This window comes from Bombus fervidus, chromosome 12, assembly GCF_041682495.2.
Source record: "Bombus fervidus isolate BK054 chromosome 12, iyBomFerv1, whole genome shotgun sequence".
Taxonomy (NCBI): domain Eukaryota; kingdom Metazoa; phylum Arthropoda; class Insecta; order Hymenoptera; family Apidae; genus Bombus; species Bombus fervidus.
This window is the reverse complement of record NC_091528.1, coordinates 11,239,720-11,260,146: the sequence shown is the minus strand read 5'-3', so window position 1 is coordinate 11,260,146 and position 20,427 is coordinate 11,239,720. Positions and strand designations below refer to the sequence as shown.

Sequence of the window (20,427 nt, the reverse complement as noted above, 5' to 3'; positions counted from 1 at the left end):
CGAACTGTTCTATCAGCAGGCAACAAGTATCAGGATACAAACTCGCGATACGGTAGCTGTGAAAACTATTTATACATACCCTTATATTTCTATCAAACGTTCAAACATCGCAAATACGATGACACGCAAGTATTCTTTATAGCTTTTATATTATATGTAACGGTACAATAGATTTACAGCGACGTGACTAGAAAATATGAATAAAGAATGGCATTGGATTTGTAAATATCGACACGTGTCCTGACACTTGCGGCCGATAATGTAAATGTTCGTCGAGTTTTACGAACCCATCGACTATAAAATGGCCGACGAAATGACGCGACCTTATCTCGAGGAAAAGAACGTAAGACAAGGGAGATCGAGGCCTTGAATCTCGAAAAAGAAAGGAGTTGTCGTCCTTAGAGAAAGCAGTGAACTTTAATGAAACGATCCATCTCATGGGCACGGGGAACTTCCAATTATCGTGATACGATCCTGTTTTACGATCCTGTCAACGAAGCTGAATCAAGAATAAGTCGCAGCTAGATGTTCGTCGCAGTTTTCATCGAAGGTTAACAGACTTTTCATCTCGGATTTCTTCTTCGAACGAATCCAAAAATGGTCGGCACGTACGCGCGTCAATTGCACTGGTATTCCCTTAAAGTTAGAAAGGACTAGTCGAAGGAGTGGAAGCAGGTTAGAATACTTTCTTCGAGTAACTATAGCTCTATTCGCTCGATGCTTGACCCTGAAGGTGATTTATCGAAAAGCCAGTCGGCTAGCTCGGAGAATCGATCGCTTTTTCGCGTCTAACGGCGTTCGATTGCGAAAGGATCATAGCGCGAGCCTCGCGGGAAACCGAACTCCCTATTTCCAAAGAGTTAGGCGCGTTTTCGTCGGCCGAGAAAGCGATCGTTATCGATTAATAGAATTCTAGAGGCGCGATGTACTCGCCGCCGGTTCCACGATTTTGTCCTCCTCCGTGTCCTTCGTCGGCGGAGACGACGTTCCACTTTCACTCCGTTCCTTCGATCTTTCGAAAAATTACAATTACGAGGAGTTTGCTGCGTAGCTGGCTCAAGTTATTTACGAAAGATCAGAGGGATGCGCGAGTCGGAATCCCCTGAAGGCGCCACGAGACCTTTGCAACTCCGCTCGAGATATACCTTGGTCCTTTGTTTGGACGCGCTCCAAAGAAGAGGAGGAAAAGTAAAAAACAGACTGTGCGATAAAAGCAAGATGCGATGTCCATAGAAATGGATGGCCTTCTAACGCGTCGCTCAAGAGTCAAGTTTGAAAGGTTCGACGGTAAATAGCATCGGTTCTGTTCGAGTTGTGTTGACGCTGACTATCAGGTGGCGACGCAGGTGCTCCTCGCGAACCTTTCGCTCGGTGGGGACCGTTTTTTGACAGAGCTACGCCAATGCGAGGCCAGCCAAGGCGCCTATGTACGTCCAGCCCCCCCTCTCTCTCTCTCTCTCTCTCTCTTCGACCTTATCCTCCGTCGTAGAAAGCTCGACCAGACGACGCTGGCCGGAGCACAACGCTCCTGCTGCTGACTTTTCCACTTCCATCGCGCAGTCTTCTGGCCGGACCGGACGCGGTCTTGCCCTCAACCAACAAACGCGGTGTTTCTCCGGGTGATTCCTGTTGAAAATTCGAGCATCGATCTACCCCCGTTCAGAGCGGTTTCGAGTTGCCGAGCGTGCCCTCCCGAACACAGTGCTTTCTCGAGATCGTTCGCTGGCAAAGAAGTAGTCGCGCGGTGTACAGGTGTGACAAGTATACTTGGAGTGCGCCTCGATGTGAGCACGGTGCTTTCATGAGGGATTAAGGAATAATCGACGGAGCCGAGAGACAGGTCTGTGCATTTCTTTTGTCCGAAGCAGCTTCTATCTTTAAGAACGTGGCACGCTTTCTAGAAACAGCAAGTTTCTCGATCGAAAAATCTGCAAAAGTTTGAATAAGAACGATCGATTATTCCGGGCAAACAGATTGGTCGTTCGAAGAAAAGACAGCTACAATGGAAATACCTTTAGATGGAAATCGAGGTTTTTATCGGATTATTCTCGCTGTTAGAATAGGAGAGTTTACGAGATTAACGTGGCGAAAGTAGTGGCAATTGCTTCGCTATTCGTACCCGCGAACGTTGGTTTCTTTCCTCCACCGAATCCAGACGAGCTAGGCAAATTAGATCCGGATTACTTAAGCAGCGGTAATCACAGTGTTTTATTCAAACGGTACGATTCGTCGGCTTCTCCCCGCGGCCAGAATGTCGGCATTTTCTTGCGACAATCCGTCCACGTGAGCGTTCCAGACGACTTGAACCGTACCTCGCGGCTAAAGAAATTACTTGGACCAACTCTTTGCCCGATATAGTCGAAAGAAAAGATCGGCCACGCGCAATACCCTGGTCAAATTTTCGTAAGGAGAGAAAACCGTGCGGCGCGTTGGCGTGAAAATAGTCTTTCGTCGGTTTCGCGATCCCCGGCATCCATCGATTCGATATTTCACGACATCTTACGAGAGACAACGAGAGAAGCATTGTCGATCGATCAAATCGGGACAAACGATACGGTACGTTTGAAATCGTGAAAGGACGAACGGGCAACGCGCGAGAGCTTCAGGAGTAAAATAAAGGCGCCAGGACTTTCGCTGACCATCCCATCCTCTCCCTCTTTCGCCGAAACGTTTTTACATCTTCGGATGACAACGAAAGCGAACTGGTTCTATCGTCGAATTTACCGTCCGCCCGACTTTCCATTCCTTTTTTTTTTCTTTCGTGGAAAAAAGAACGCGACTCCTACGCTCACCATCTCCCTCGAGGTTGTTTAATAAGGTGAAAGGAGAAAAAAACATCGCCGATGCGTTTGCTTCGAGTCGGTCGTATCTTTGTTTCCAATGTTTTTCAGTCTGTATTTTCATATCTCGGTATTTTCGTGCGTTCCGAATAAGCTTCGAATGAAATCGCGGATTTCTATTCTGCTCGAGGATCAGTGCATTAACGGGCATACGTACTGGTTTCGTTCGAGGAAATATATTCAGGCTCGGTACACGTGTTAAGAACACACGCACGCGAATGTACGCACGCATCGCCATAACTACGACTGAAGTATGTATTTTTTTTTTTTTTTTTATATATATATTGTAGAAAGAATTCTCGTTGATCTCTAGGAAGTGGAACATTTCCACGCTCCTTCGTTTATACATTTCCGCGATTTCAATCCATCGAAGGAAAAGAAGTCGAGGATAATCGAGTGTCCGGCCGAGATTGCTTGGGAAATTCGAACGCTCTGACTCGCGATCAGTTCCATTCTCTGTCTGATTCGTTCGAATTATATATATCGTGAAGTACAACATTAGTACACTTCCATTTTGCACCAGAATATGGCGTGTAGCGTAACGTTCTCCGCGAGTTACGCGTCTTACAACATCACGGCGATAAACAAGCGGGCGTAATTTTAATCGTTAATCAAGTTACACGCCGGCTAATTCTAGCTGCGATTTTTTTCAACGGTCTATGGAAATGAACGAACCGCCGTTCACGGCGGATCGGCTACTTTATCGATTAATCCCGTGGTTTTCCGTAACCTCGACAGTGCCTCGACCAACCGCTCTCTCTCTCTCTCTTTCTCTTTCCTTCGGTGTCTCCCTTTCGTTCTCTCCTTCCTCCTCATTGCATTCTAACGCGTCCACATTCACTTTCGATCGGCGGATTCCGTGGCCGATTCTACACACGCTTGAAAGTGAATTTATTTCGCGAGGAGCCCGTTAAACTCACGACACGCCTAGCCGGCCTAATTACTCGCCACACCACGAAATCACTGTTTCGAGTCTCCGCGGAAACTTAAACGTCTGGAAGCGTTCCGCGGCCGGAAACTACGCCGCTCTGTGATTTTATTCATCGTCGATCGGTCGATGAGATGTCGAACGAAGCAAAAATCTTGCATAAATCTATATCGAGATACGGAGAAACTGTTCGCAAAGGAGCAAAACGTGAAAGCTCTGGGAATCTGACAGGATCGAGCGGATGCAAGGAAAGCGAGGAAAGTAGCGTGGAGAATGAACGCTTGCTTCCCTCTGAAACTAAGAAATAGGCTCGTTCCAATAATTATAGGTTTGAAATCGCAGCTCGATCGCGCATAAACCGCCGACGACTATGGCTGGCTGTTGCGCAATCAGCGAGCGCTTTCGCGAGCTTACGCTTGACACGTCGACCGATATTTTACCGAGTCTTTTTCGATAAACAATATCGAGAGCGCGCGAGCTCGAACGAACGCCGCGTTACGACACGAGAACGCGCGTCGTCCAGCCGCGGTCTGCTTTCTCCCGCTATACGCTGTCGGAAAAATAAACGAGCTACTTGGTCGTAATCGAACAGCCGGAATAGGCTTAATGGCCGGGTCGATTTGCCACGAAAATCGAGCCAATTCTTTCCCCAAAGTACACCGCGTCCCGATCAGCTTCCAAGCAGAATCACAAACGTGAAACGTTGAACACGACGACTTACATGTACACGTGGTGCGAAACATTTTTCACGTATGCACGCGTAATTGGACAGAGACGAAAGTTTCGTCAAGCGCGATATCTTTTAAATGCGTCGATCGCAACAGGCTGGTCGACAATTCCGTTTGCAAAGAATTCTCTCGAAAATGAATATCACGTGTACGGCTAACGAGAACCGTATCCGATAATGTGCTATTAATAATAAATAGTATTATAAAGAGTATTCGGCGGTGGTCTCGAGATGCTGCTGGTCTTGCACGAGCACGAGCGAATGATTTTTGCAACTATTTTTTATTCTTTGGCGAGTCGATCTTTCCTCTCGATTTCGAAAATGTTCTCGACAATTCTAACGCAAAACTCTTAACGACTGCAGAGAAAGGAGAGCTAAGTCGTCTATCGAGTATCGGAAACAGAGACAAGGGAAAGACGATTTTGACTGCTATTTCTCGCCTCGGGATAAGGCGAAATTTGACGGCGTCGCTTTCGAAACGAAACAAAGTGTGTCAGACTACTTCTACGTGGCACGCGCGAATATTGCACGATATCTACTTTCGATGATGCCCGCGCGATCTGCACCGATCAATTCGATATACACGATCTGTCTTCGTGAACGATACTTTAGAGTAGTAATGCGAACAGCGGCTGTGAAACTGAGAGACAGACCACAAGCCGGTGATCGTGAAATTTCCATTCAAGCAGAGACGATCGTGCAACTTTCTGGAAGAAGGCTAGAAGGATAAAGTGGTGAATTAAGTAAATTGTATTGCAAGTATTAGTTCTAGTTTCTTTAGTAACGTTCGTCCTTTCTATACCTGGCTTTTCATAATAATTCGACTAATTAATCGCACGCTCTTCTGTGATCTCGTGCCATTCGATGGCGGTGTAATTTCTAGACGCGGGTATAATTTAAGAAACGGTAGGAAGCAATCGTAAAACGTCCGTTGTACGATTCGGTATCGGGCTCGTTATGCTCTCTCAGCGCACTATCGTTGCTGTGGCTGAAAAAGACTAGAAAAGAGGCGTGACGGCTTCACGACACGTTAATTGCGCTAATTATATACGCGAGTCTCTTTCTCTCGCGAGAAAGAAATTCGTAGGAGAAGACAAGTCCAATTTCCGATTCCGGCAGTGTTTCTTTCCGTGCAATCACTTTCCTGCGGTTTCGGAATCACGTCGACTCCCAGTTACAAAATTTTCTCCGAAACGATGGCGAAATCGGATTCTGGATCGTGGAACGACCGCCGATAAGCGTAATATGGCTGCGAACCGCGAAAACAAATGGAAAGCGTACGTCTTGTTTTATTACCGCTTTCCTTATCATTAATATCGTTAATTTCGCTAACTTGTGACTCGTTTTTGCCTTTTACCGTCCAACTAACGCCGAACCAAGAAAAAAGCGGTACAACTTCGCGAGCAGAAGCCTCGCACCGTTAGCGTTCTGGGGCTGTAGCGTTCTGCCGGTTTATTTGTCGCGGCAGGCTTACACAATGTGTCGATAAAACGTGGCAAATAGCGGTTTACGGTCGAATAAATTTTATTCACTGTGGAGAGTGAAATCGTTTATCCCAAAGCCGGTTCTCTCCGCGGCAAGAGCAACGTAGTCGCCGCCTCTCACGGATCGTCGTTCCACAAAACGTTACGATTTTGTCAATTAAAAATTAAACTTCGCGTCCTCGATTCCTGGTTGAACAAACTCGACCGGAAAACTCGCGAATCCAGAGATCACCGCGACGATGATAAACGCGCTCCTTAGTCAACGATTACCACCGATGAATGGATGCCGCGTTACGTAAGTTGACCGCTTTTAGCTAACGCCAGATCGATTATATTTGCCGAACGATACTCCAGACTGGTATTTGTACGAGAAGAAAGCGTTACCAAGAATTGTAATTAATAAGTACGATACAATTATATAATTATCGAAAAATCGAGAACTGTAGCTTTCTGGAAGAAGGACCCGTATGAAGACGTTCGATTACAAACGGACGCTAGGGTCTTTGAAACTCTGACAAGCGCAATTTTTCGTAGTCGAGGCAGCTGTTTCCTCTTCTCGTTCGATCGAACGCTCGTTGTCTTATGGCGTAAAGCAGGCGTGTCGCGTATCAGCTTTTGTCAGCTTTACTCGCACGCGACCAATCCGGATAATTCTGGCACCTTGACACGAAAAACCAGTCAGCATTAAAGCGCACCTTCGCAGCAACGATTTTCATGTCTCTGTGAGTGAGTAGGATACATTGAAATATATTTTCATGCTTTCAAGGCCTAGGTTTTCAAGGTAGATCCGCGTTATCCCAATTCCTCTCTGTTACGACAACAGCTGTTCGAGCTACTAGGTGAATAAAAGCGATCGCGATATATTCTCGTTCCATATTCCTCGGGCAAGTATCGACACCAGTGGCATACTCGTTCGCCTGCACAATCCAACACTTTCTACATACGAAATAGCAATCCTTTTCCTAAACGACGTGGAGGATTATTAACGATGCGAAAGAAACCCACGTTCGTGGTCTGCCTCGTTATCCTACGATCGCGTCTACCAATAACTGTAAACCGTGATTTTAATTGAAAGCGACGAACGAGAAGAGCGAGACGGAGTCTGTGCCTGATATCGCGCCGGGTCTGACCACAGTCCTCTCTATCTACTGTACGTAATTATTTGCTGTGCACCGCGAATGCAACAAGTGTCTAACGAGTTACGGCGTTGGAGAAGACGCGACGTGCGCGTCTATATGGAACGTACGTTATACCGGTACTCGTCTCGACGGGACACTTTCTACCCACGACGCACTAATCCGTAGTCCAATGAACATGAAACGCGGATAAAAGTGGCAGCTAGCGGTCGTGTGAAACGCGCCTGTTCCCTCGTTTCAATTCGCCTGCATCGTATCCCATATCCCTGATCTAACGACTGGGAAAATATCGCGTTACCTTCCTTTTTCAGGATCGAACTTAATTGCTCTGTGCCTTGACCTCGCCCGATCAGTTGCGTTAGACGACCGAGCGCGATCTCGAATCGAGTGCGCGCTCAGATCGATAAGGTTACTCAACGATAATCCAAGTGCCGATTACGGGAAAATCGACGAGAAAGCGTATGACCTCACCGCAAAAAACCTTTTCATGGAACGTTTGATCGCGACGAGCTCGATCTATTTGCAACGTATCGATAAGCGTCTGGCTGACTTCTAACAGCTTTTTCCACTGCACAATGATCCGTGATTCGAGTTTCCGGTGAACGTGAGCTACGTTTACTTCGTGTACGATTGCGATATATATGTATAACGATAGGAACAACGAAACGAAACTAGAGAGAAGTCAATTCTCACGTTCTGCTTTTAAGTAATTGTTTTTACAATTGAGAGCGCACGATCGAGAGAAACGCTCGAGTTGCCAAAGCACCTGACGCGGGATAAATGTTGGAAAAAATGCGGAAACTCGTACGAATGGACGCGGAACACAGTCATTCGGTGACTGTTTTCCTTCGTCGCTTCGTCGTTATTGCCACTGTCCAACGTACAACCTTTTCGTAACAATGTAGGATAACGCAATGTCGATAGCAGCTGCTCCAAGCACGAGGAAATGAAAGCTTGTTGCACCAACCTGTACGACTTTTGAAGGCTATCGGGTTTTCTAACCACGCCTTGTGTCGATGGTTTATCTGAAAAATCGCGAATGTCTTAAGGGAAGAAACAACGGAGGTAACCACGTTCTAAATACGTACTATAATAATCGCTCCTGCATATAGAATGGAAAATATATCCCTGCCAGTAGAATTTTTACGAATTTTCCATGTACGACGGAATTGTTCGAGCTTTAAGAACGAGATTCACTTAGAATTTCGTTTCCGGAGAACGCCTCGGAGGATATTCGAAAACACTGATTATCGTAAGGTATTTAAGAAATGAAGTGGGTCGAGCAACTGGTCGTGCTAGCCATAACTTCCGGTGACCTTTAGCGGTCGCGGGATGACCGTTACGTGTGTTGTAACATAACGTAATTCACCGTAAGGTAACGTTACGAGTGTCGCGTTCCGCGCACAACTCGATAAAGAGGAATCCTCCGTTTGTCCGTTGGAGGGAACGTATTTGCATTATCCTGGAATAGCCGCAGAGCGTTTCAAAGTATCTACGCGATTCTACAAGCGAGTCGAACGGCGAGAGAATTCATTTCGTCTTGATTTTCTAGCCATTTTAGAAATACCTTACGAACACGATCGCGTAATCGTGGCTTCTCCCGAACGAGACGAACAACGCGACTAAATTTCCCAGCAGGCCTGAGAACTCGCACAACGATTCGTTGTGACACGAGCAAAGAAAGCAACAACGAAACTTGTGTAACCGAACAACGCGGCGATTCTCTATCTCCGAGAGGAACGCAGCCATCCTTCTGCTTTTTCCTGCCGCTTTTACACGAACGATAACGATCCGTCTGCGAACTGGAGCGCGATAGAGCGCTTAATTAATTCGAAAATATGCCGCGATTAACCCGAATGCTCTACATTTTTTATCCAAAACCGAGACAAGACTGGAAAATTCCGATCATCGAATCCAATGCTAAACAGAGAGATCCGTAAACTTAACTTTCAATGCCTTACGTTACAGTTTTCGATCCGTTAACCTTAACCAGAAATTTCTATAGTCGGAAGAGCAAAAATCGACGAAGACGAGTTAAGCGCGATTGGATGTTAATCCTTGGGAATGTAGATACGACATAATTTATTTCAAAGGCGGAACATGTATATTGTAAATCGTCTCTTTAATCGGGGAAAGGTAAAAGATACCGAATTACGTAGTCAAAACCTAACACGAAAGCCAATCTTATCTCCAAACTACTTTCACCAGTTTCCGTTTCGAAATTGAGAGAATCTGCTCCGAATACATTAAAAAACTGAACCTTCGAATATCGTCCGCTGGATTTATCGAAATATATTTCTGTAAAATCGTCGCCATCCGTGCCAATTCTCTTCGCTGTTTGCTCATAGAAGGCCGAGTAGGTGTTTCGAAAAAGTTTCATCTGTGAAGCGGAGAAGGAGATATACCGGGTACCCTAAGAGCGAAGTTGTCTTTGTTTTAGTAATTAACAGAAGTAGCATGCGCAGCAATGACGACAAAGTCACACCCGGTATTACGTGATCGTGCATTTATATAACACCTACATTATCCTTGCATTATATGGTTAGCAGTGGTGACAGCACAGAGAAAGTTCCTAACCGTTCCCATATGCTCAAGTGCCTGCACCGGTCTACGGTCGACGCCAGAACTACGTCTCGATTATGCTTTATACAACTCGATATCGAGCTTTGGCAATCCACGTCCACCTCCATGTCAATTTTTAATACGATCGTAGCTACGATATTGCGTCAATGCCGAAACGCTCTTACGAAATTCTTGCATCGAATTAATTAGAAATATTTCTGCCTGTTACAGTAGCGCCAACATGCGGGAGAAAAGGTGGCTTCTGCTCGCTCTGTATGGTAAGTAAAACATACGTTTCTAAGACTCGCTGCCAAAACACAGCGATCGCCCTGTGCCATTTGAAACGTATCGCGCACGATTTTTTAATATCTTCGCGGTGACTTAAACTCTCGATCGTATTTCGATGGAAGTAAAAGCGCAGTTGACGATTATCGCGATGTGGCAGAGCTTAGTATTTTTGGACTCTCCATATCCGGAGAGGAATGCCGAAGATAGCGGTCGACCTTCCATTCGAGAGTTTAGCATCGATGTTGTTCGAGGTTCGTTCACACCGGCATCCCACCTACGTATATTCATCCTTCGGTAGGAATCGAGTTCGCTTCATAGAGTTTGATACGGTAGGACGATCGAATCTGTCAATTTATTTTGAAAAAGAAGATGCTACGTTTCGTATTCACGACACAGATAAACCGCGTACGTGTGACGCGCGAAAGAACTTCACAGAAAGAATCCACAAAGGAAAAGACAAACCTGTTGTGCATATCAACGAGTCCGCTTCCTTTGTCCTATTGCGACGTGCAATGCGAACCGACGAGCTCCGAAATTCTCTATCGATCGAGGCATCGGAAAAACGAGACGAACGTATTACAAAATTTCGAGCAAGCAGCTTTCGTCGCTAGCCGACACGATCCTCCGGACGTAAAAGCAGTCGTCCAACGGGACATTGTTAAACGATCACGTGTACACTTAACGCGGTTTCTGACATTTTCACTTGTTCGACGACTATTCGTTTCTCGTATCGAGCGACAGCCAGCCGAGGCCTTCGAAAACTTGTTTGAAAGCTACCGAACGATACGGTGTACCCTACACTCGTGTCTCGATTCCTCGGCATCGCACAAATTTTCAGCCATAGTTTTGCACGAATGTTTACCATACTCAAACGAGTTTACGTCGCCGATCTTTCGAATAATCGGTTCCATCATCGATGTATCGCGCGTGATCGTGGAAAAGTTCCGATCAACTTCTTGCTTCGATTCTCCCATCTTATCTTCAAACTTTTATGAGAAACTTTATTTCATTAACGTGATAATTAAATTATGCGATTGAATGGAAAATGAGCGAAAGAAATTAGTATCGCGACGACGCCCTTTTTTAACGAGAATGCCGTGGCATTCCCATTCGAGCGGGAATCGAAAAGACAATCGTTAGTTGGCGATACGATGGAATCGGAACGAAGCAATTTGTTTAGACCGCCGCTGCGGCACTCTGTTTCGTCACGAAAATGTTTCGCCGTTACATTTGCAGCAGGGGTGTGCCCGCGCCAGCGTTTCTCACAAACGGAATGCGAGCACGTTCCCATAATTCATTTTTATGCAACGTCGCCGGTTGCTCGTTGTTATCGATTCCAGCTTGGAAAACCACGATCCCGTTACGAAGGTGCGCAACCGCTGCCGGGCGACGTGTTTTTCAACATCGAGGACGTTCACTCTCCGAAAAGGACCGTAAGGAGACCGTCACACCCACGTCGATCCTACCCATCCGATCCACTTCGCTATCGGACACCCCTTACAAAGAGAGTATCGGCGAAAGTAGCGCGTTTTTTCCACGGGACGACGAGTTATCCCGTCTGGTTCGAAAGGTTGTCGCCAATCCGCCGACCTTGAACCGGTTTGATTTAATTAGACGTAGTTGGTGCGCAAAGATTTTGCGATAATTCAAGTTCATTAACGGAATATCGTTATGCTGGCGGGAAAAAATAAGAGACACGGCAAAGGTTTATCCTTGAACGGTCGGTCCGACGAAAATAAAACGATTAGACGTATCGTATTGTACGATCTCCCCGTTAATCAACGAAAGTCACCCACGAAAGAAACGATCGATAGACAGCCTTGATCTGCTTGAAAACAATTGCCCAACCGAACGCATTCACCTGCGCCGCGAAAATTGCAACACTTAAAACCGAGCTCTCGCTGCTCTTCTCATGCGCAGGTTTCGCAACGCCGACGCTTCTTCGTGACTTATGCAATCCGTGAATGCGTATCGGCCTTTGATTATTTACCATGTGTCTAACCGGTGTCCCATTCCAGCACGTTCCAGCGATCAAACCTGTCCCGTTGCTTTTAATAGTCACGTTTCGATCGACAACGTTTACCGCAATACGGGAAAACCGAAGGGAAAAGATCGACTACGAAGTTTCAAATCGTATTTCGTTTTACCAACCAATATCGAATATCTTTTTTTTTTTTTCTCAATTTCAGGAATTCTGTTGACCAACGCAGTTTCAGCCGAACGAAAGCCTACCAGGCCGAAATTCAAGATCGCGACAACTTCCACGTCGACGACCACTAGCAGCACCACCGAAGACAGCCACGTCCACGAGAATGAAAACGAAGATACAGAGGTATGTCCTAACAAAGTAACATTCTAATCGCAGACATAGAGATATAATTGCGCTCAACTTCTTTTGGCGTATCTAATCGAATCGAGACGTTGCTCGCGTAGCTCCGAGCAGTGAATTTATAATGCGAAGCGTGGTTGTAGCGCGATCCTGTCGTGTCGCGCCTCGATTTACCGCTGCAGGAATAGAACGGGCAGATCGTTTATCGTCGATGATGCAAATCGCGTTGATGATGCTACGGTCACGACAAACCACGCGTCTGTTTCTATTTTCCAATTATACGTACCAGTGTACTTGATGCAACGAAACGAAGATGCATAGGGCGAAAGATCGCGATACCGGTAGCATCGTCTAAACGATACGTCTCTTTATTCTAACGAGCGTCTCTCCAAAATCGTTGTAATTTACGACGATCCACCGGTTTAGATCTCTCGATTACGCCACGTTCATATTAAATTAATTAAGGTCTATCTAAACCACCATTGGGGCGCGTTCAAAGACAAGTTTACCTTCACATAGAAACGGCACCGTGACATCATCGAAGTAGCATCGCGAGCACATCACTGATCGTTACCAAGAGCCACGGTAGAACTACGATGCATTAGATAACTACCGTTTCACAGACTAGGTACACGCTACTACGCTCGCAAACGTGTGAACGCTTGCTTAACTTTTGACAGAATGGCAATGTTTGAAAATTACAAATAAAAAGACTCGGAAATCCTTAGAAAATTTGTATCTGCAGGCGTCAGGCATGAAAAAGGGCAATCTTGTTACTCGAGCACTTGATTATTCTCTAGCTCGTTCGATCGTCGGACTATACGTCGACACGGCAAATAAGATTCTTCCAAATCAAGAGAGATATCGTGATTTTAGCAATAGTATTTAAAATCAATCGACGCTCGATCGAATTGTGTATTTAATTTTAATGTACTCTGGTGTATATATATATATATATATATATATATATATATACGTTGACTGTAGAAAAAAATAATAAATTTTAATGATATGCGCGTATTGTTATTACAAATCGATCAACGTGTCCAGATACTTACGAGTGGTAATGTAACTGATCGAGAATGCTGTTTGTGACTTTCTTCAGACGATCACAACGGTGGCCACCGAAACGAACGCGACGACTGGACACGTCCTCACAGGAATCCCGCAGATCGATTACATCTGGGACCCAAATCTGCCTCGTGAACTGAACGGCTACAATCTCAGCGATTATCCGTTTTACAACAGCATACCGGAGGATATCGACTTTAAATGTGATGGTCTTCACGATGGCTTTTACGCAAGCGTGCCTCACAAATGCCAGGTGAGAACTATGACTCTTCGTAATTATTCTGCTTGACGCGGTATCAATCGCTTAGCTATTCTTGGCGATGAAAATTGGTGGACTTTCTCTTTCTGCAAATAAAGTGAACATCTCGAAGGATATACAACCGCCGACTGGAAGATGCCTCGAAGGTTCCAAAGGGGAACAGGCGCTCGACCGTTCGTTTATTCTCTACGTTATTTTACGTTCACGATCATTCTGCATAATTAAGCGAACTTTGCCGTTTGTTTATCGTTTTTCGTTTCTCGGAGACCTTCTCAGAAGTAACACGAAGATTCCTACAACGCGGAACTCGCGCATAAAACTGTAAGATCGAGGACAAGCTAATCCGCGTGTGAGAAAACGCCTGTTGCTTCTCAACTATTTCGAAATTTCGAAATTTCATCAACGATATAACGTACGCTTACTAACAAATAATACATAGTAGTAATAACATTTTAAAAAGTTACGTATGACGCGTAACACGTTCGCAAACATCTTCCAGGCACATGTCCAAATACTTTGCCGAGTCGCTTTAAATCTTTGCCCACTCTCGTGAATTTACTTGACAAATTCCAGAGTATTGTTTATCAGGAGGGACGCTATGAAAAAAGATACAATGTGTACGATGAAACGTATGCAAGTATCGAGAAACATCGTGCGTAGCACTCTTGCGGAAATCGGTTCGTAATCGCGAAACGATCGTGAAACGTGGGATCGATCGCGTCCATTGCAAGAGTAAAAGTGGGTATCGTGATCGCTCTAGTGAAAAGGAAAGTCAGTGTCATCTGGATGAATGCCCGGGAAAGATTTCTGACAAGGTGTATCGTCCACTCGCGCAATGAACAAACGTCAACGGTCCGTGACTGCGGTTTTTCCGTTTCTATCGACGGGACGAGCACCGACCGCGAACGAAAGAGATCGCAGTTTGATGGTGAGAACCATCTTTATCCATTAGGTCTGACAAGTTGCTGCCACGACGCAAGTTTATCCTTTTCGTAATGCGTTTTATCAACACAAAACGAAATGATTAACCTTATGGAGAATAGAGAAACAAAATTCGTGATCCGAATAGAACAAAAAACTTATCGATTTAAAAAAGCGTCAAACGCTTCGAACATTCTAAAATCGATCGTCCATTTACGTTCAAAGCAACGGAACTGAAACTGCAAACTTTTTTAAATAATGGAGAAATAAACGAAACGAATTTAGTGGACGATTTAGTACTTGGAGAGGAAACGCAAATTTTACACGTCGACGCGTAGGTGAATGCTGGTTGGAAAAGCGAGGAAGACGAGGTTGTGGCGGAAAAAACACGAAGAAGAGAAGAGACTTTCGCGGTCCGATACACTTCCCGTCCCTGACCGTTTCGAGAATCACGCGCGGCGATCTTGCGATTGTGAAAGCGATTGCAAAGTACCCCTTTCCGACGTTCCTTATCGATTGTTTAGCCCCAGCTACCGAACGAATGGGCCTATTGTCATGCAAATGTTCGCAGATTCGCCTCGCTCGGCCCTCTGTGAAGCAACGATGCCGAGGCAAAGCAGGATATCATAGAGAAACGAGTAAAAGAAAAATTCTTCCGAAGCAAAGCGGAGCGATCTGATGGAACGTTTCGCAATTAGACGCGTGTTTCGCTTCATCCAACTTGCGATCGCTAAAATGGTTTTACGATACTTTTGGGGCGATCGTGCTTCTCCGATAACCGTTCGTGGTCGAGTTGGCCGTACGTTTGACATTTAGCGTTTAAAAGTTGAGCAATAATCGCGATCTATCATCGCGAAATCGTTCGACTAACCGGGTTCGAGATGCTTGGAAACAACAGCAGAGTTTCGAGTAATTTTAAACCGAGCGCGTTCTTGTCATGCAGATACGCAACGAGTTACTTCCTGCAATTTAGAACAGGGGACTCTGACTTTCCAATAAAATTACCAAAGCATGGAGAAACTACAGTCTGTTGGAGACTAGCGAGCGCTCGTACAAAGAGATTCGATTAAAAATTGGCATAAACGAGAAAAAAATGGGGAATAACGATTGGCCAACGAAGGAAGTAGACGAGAATCCCCGTCTGTCATTCAAGACGATGAAAAAATGAATGAGACAGCGTCTCGAAGAAACAAAATCGAACGAAGAAGTTGTTGTACGAACCAACCTGGACGTGCTCTGAATGATTCTAGATAATACCTTTAGATAATCCGACCAGACAGTCGTAGATAATTTTACAGAGACAAGCCGCCTATATGTGTAATACCACCAGACGCGCTTGTGGCAATTACTCGAGCACACGTAGTCACGGTGTGAAAGCTACGATAGCGTCTAGCAACGACCAGCGTCTGCGTTCGGTGAAAAGTATGTTACGAGTGTCGAAGATCGTTTCCAAAAAAAAAAAAAAAAAAAGATCAAAATGTTCCCGACGAGATAGATACTCCTTGAAGAACAAAAAAAAAGCGTTCCTACTTTCACGAATTCCAAACTTTCAAAGCTTCTTCGTTTTTGATTTCGATATATCTGTAATTTTATCACGATCTGTTTGTATCCATGAAAAATCCAATGATCCGCTTTTCTTCTTTTTCAAGGTGTACCACCACTGCCTTTTCGGAACGAGATACGACTTCCTGTGCGCGAATTTCACGGCGTTCGACCAAAAGACCTTCATCTGCCACTTCGTCTCCGAAGTCGACTGCGCCAATTCGAAGAAATACTGGCACAGGAACGACGCCCTTTACAAAGCCACTACAACGTCCACAACATCCACGTCGACGACAACTACCGTGGCACCGGTAACAGCGGCCGCAGGACGTCAGCTACCGAGGGACAGAGATCTTCCAAGAAGAAGAAGACCCTTCAGAAGACGACCAGCGTACGATTACTACGACGAAGAATATTACGACGACGATTATAGTCGTCCACGTGGCTACAGCAGAGACGAGTACGACTACGACGACCGAAAGTACAGAAGAGACAGAGATCGTGACTTCAGAGATCGGGATCGTGACTTCCGAGACAGAGACGTTCCAAGGTCTCGGGAAGGAATCCCCAGGGACGAGAGAGATCGTGACGCGAGCGCCAGGGATCGGTATCCGCCTAGAAGCAACAGAAGAGACCCTGCTAGGGCGAGAGATCCTCTCGAGGAAGATACAAGAGTCAGATCTAGAGATCCCGATCAAGGATCAAGGTCCGCGTCTAGAGAACTCGACGACGCGGAATTGGACGATCGACGAACCGAGTCGAGGCTCAGAGACACCGACGATCGTCGGTACTCCGATAAAAGGTAATTTCTTCGTGAACAAAAGTGCGAATGTTTTTCCATTTGATCGAGTTCGACGACGAATTAAGCAAATTCTTTCGTAGGTATAGAGACGATTACGACGACAAAGAAGCTGGTTCTTTGCCTTCGGGTGCAACTGGAAACTCGGATGGCTTGGTAAAGCCTGCAGCACCTGCAACATCGGTCTACGCAAGACCGAGAACTCCTCCAAAAATTCGAAGACCCGTGCCGCTTTCCGAACAGGACAGATATGCCTACAAAGCTACAGCTGTTCAATCGACCGGTAAGTTTCTTATCCCGACGATGTTTAAACGATTCGGTGTACGTGATTAATTTAAATCAAATACGATACGATATTTTAAACGCGTGCGATCCACGTCCTTTGCAGAAGAACCTCGAAGAAGACCGGTGGACGTTGCAGACGATGACTATTACGAAGATGAGTTAGAAGATGTGAGGCCGGTTCGAAGACCACTGAGAAGGAGACCAGCTTATAGAGACAGGGATCGAGACTTCTATGACACCATAGAAAGGGATAGGGGCCGACCCTACAGGTAAGGTAACGTACGTACACAACACTGATACAATTATCTGTATATTCGTCTGTCGTGACTAATTGATCGCAACACATTATCTAACGATATCGTAACATGCGTAATGCGCGAAGTAACATACGTATCTAACACAGCAACATCTTCGAACGTACATTCATATAAAAGATACAGTTACTTTAGGTTAAAGAAAATTAAGAAAATTTCTAATTTCAGAACTCGATATCGGGACGACGAAGACGATCTACGATCAAGAAAGCACTCGGATCGCTCGAGAGATCGCTACTACGATCGAGATAGGGATCGAGGTGTAGAACGTGGAAGGGATCGATCCCTCGATCGTGGAAAGGATCGTAACGCGGAGAGACCACTGGATCGTGATCGAGGAAGAATGCAAGACACGGACAAGCCGGAAAGACCACATCGACCTCAAGATAAAGAACGCGAGCCAGATCGTTCTAGGACGGGTTCAAGATCCAAGGATTTACAGGAAACTACGGACTCGCCCAGAAGAGGCAGTGGTTACGATCGCACGGAAAGGACCACTACCACTACGACGACTACCACGTGTTTGCCCGAACAGCTCGTTCATAAAGCAGAATCAATTTCGAAAGAACCCGCAAACGATAGACAAGCTTTTGCCGAAAAACAAGCCAAATCTGCGCAGACTCAAACAACGCGAACGCCGATCGAGGATGGAGAATCGTATCGAACGAGTCAGCAGTCGGATTACCAAGAACGAGATCAGGACGAAAAGCGTGATCGTGGCCATTATCATACCGCGTCGTTGGACGAATACTCGCAAGATTATTACGACGAACCGGAAGATCCACCCGCTCCACCGCCAAGAACCACGGTTCGCATCGTTAAACGACCCTTCTTACCATCTAGGGGCGGAAACCCTAATCCAAGAGGCTTGTCTCCGGTTGGTGTGAAAGCTACCACGTCTAAGAAGGAAGAGGACAGACCGACTGAAAGGACAAACGTTCAGGAGAGAGGGAAAAATTATTACGTGCATGAGGCAACGCAGGAAAATCTCGGAGAATCTGATCAAGAGCCTAAAACGCAACAAGAGGAAAACGAAAATCACGACACGTACAGGAATGTTCAAACCGAGAGTCAGCATGGATATAACGACGAATATGATACGTCTATAGCGAGACCTGCGATTAGAAGGCCGACTGAGAGACAAAGGGAAGAAGAACAACAAAAGACTATAAGCGATGCGTTTGGCAGGGTATCCAAGCAGGAACAAACAGAAAACGAACAGAACTTTGGAGGACTAGCTAAATGGCCCACCGAGGAATTTTCCAATCAGCAGAGCAACGAAGGAAACGTGCAAGTCTCGGGTTCGTTCCGTAACAAAGGTCGATTAACCGTGACCGAAAATTCGAACGTTTACGGGTCTACCTTGAAAAACGACGAAGCTGAGGAACAACCAACAGGGCCTCAGAGTTACAGAGTGAAACAAAGGCTGAACGAGGTGACGCACCGCTTGCAGGATATCCCGGAAAGCGAGTACGACGTCACTTTGAACGACGCGTTAACGCCTACGCTGAATCAAGAGGCAAACTTGCCCAGTGGATTCGTTCTACCTCTTCACAGACAACTAGGAAGAGACGCGGTTCTACAATCATCCGAGAATAATTACAAAGTTTCCAGGCCCGTAAATCAACAGCAACAGAAACCATTCGTTTCTAATTCACAATTTTTGCCAGCAGTTAGCAACAACGACAGACTGAGAACCGTATATTACAGAACGCCCGAAACGATTCAGATCGGTGGAGCGCAATACAGGCCGCAAAGAGGATCATGGCACGATTACACCGGCTACTGAAACAAATACCAACGACGAAGAAATCTTGACAGAAAGCTTTGGAACGTTAGGAAATCGGTCGATTCGGGCACGTTTCGTCCATTGTACCACCATCGATCGAACGTTTCAAGGAACAATCTTTTACAGAAGCTAACTTCCTTTCAGAATAAAGGAATTTATTAGACCCTTGATCGTGTGGTCAAACTTTTCGATGTCTTTCATAGGAGGGGATAGGAAAGCGGATGGTTTTCGTGTATTAGATCTTGAAAGTAGAGAACGAATATCCGAATAATCAAACTACTACAAATATCGAGCACAGTTAAAACGAATCATCACGAATCCAGAAATTAGAACGATCGAAAAACTATCACCGTCCAAAATAGCTTTTAGCATTAGTATCGACGACGTTAAATTCGTTCTCCCCTGTAGTACTTTTTCAAAAACTATGTTTTAAATATTAGCTACTTATTAACTAGCTTAACTTATTAGCTGTTCAACTATTTTTATTTTATTAACCGTCACAGTATAAATCTCTGATCGATGATGTAAATTGCAACGGTTTCTACTTTCGGCTAAACTTGTAAATATGCGCACGATTATTCACTATTCCTTGCGGGTTAAATTATTACTCCCAGTGCGATGATACGCGTGTAAGCAGTTTTCTACGAAAGCACATTCGTCGTCTCGATTTTCTTTTCGACAATAGTAGCAAGTAAGTTTTCTCGAGTATGCATTTTATCTTTAATGTAATGTAAATTATACCAGTCTTGACGTACGATATTAAAGAGTGACAAAACGTATAAAAATCTAATTCATATCCCAACATGAACTTCGTCGCAGCCTGAATTTTCTTCTTCTTCGACGTCTATATTTAAAATATTAATATATCAAAGAGTGACAAATTAGTATAAATCTAATTCATATTCCAATATGAACTTTATTGCGGACCGAATTTTCTTCTCTCTTCAACGTCTGCACTCTTTTCTCTGCGCGTTCAAGCTCCTTTCTTCTTTCTTCCTTCTTCTAGTAGACGTTTGCTATAAAAATATTGAGATTGATCAACCTCGAACACTGCATATAACGACGCGACTATTAAAATTAATTATTAAATCGATCGACTGTGCGTATATAAATGTTACTATTTTATACTAAATGTATTTCTTACTAATTTAAA

General features: G+C 45.1%; 1 protein-coding gene and 1 long non-coding RNA gene across 3 annotated transcripts; one reads left to right on the top strand and one right to left on the bottom strand.

Moving 5' to 3' along the window:
- Nucleotides 1–1,698: 1,698 nt before the first annotated feature.
- LOC139993276 (uncharacterized) lies at nt 1,699–20,059 on the top strand. Of its 2 annotated transcripts, none has more exons than XM_072014848.1 (8): nt 1,699–1,840; nt 9,912–9,955; nt 12,155–12,297; nt 13,400–13,618; nt 16,195–16,889; nt 16,970–17,169; nt 17,278–17,440; nt 17,654–20,059. In XM_072014848.1, the coding sequence occupies exons 2-8, from the start codon at nt 9,919–9,921 to the stop codon at nt 19,272–19,274; spliced, it is 3,078 nt and encodes a 1,025-aa protein (XP_071870949.1). In that variant the 5' UTR covers nt 1,699–1,840; nt 9,912–9,918; the 3' UTR covers nt 19,275–20,059. The 2 variants fall into 2 exon arrangements, with proteins under 2 accessions (XP_071870949.1, XP_071870948.1); XM_072014847.1 differs by having other exon boundaries at nt 9,909–9,955.
- Nucleotides 1,724–13,494, bottom strand: LOC139993280 (uncharacterized). The gene is made up of 2 exons (XR_011801346.1): nt 13,353–13,494; nt 1,724–2,160 (listed from the first exon to the last, which is right to left on the bottom strand). It is a non-coding gene; the product is annotated as an uncharacterized lncRNA (long non-coding RNA).
- Nucleotides 20,060–20,427: the final 368 nt, after the last annotated feature.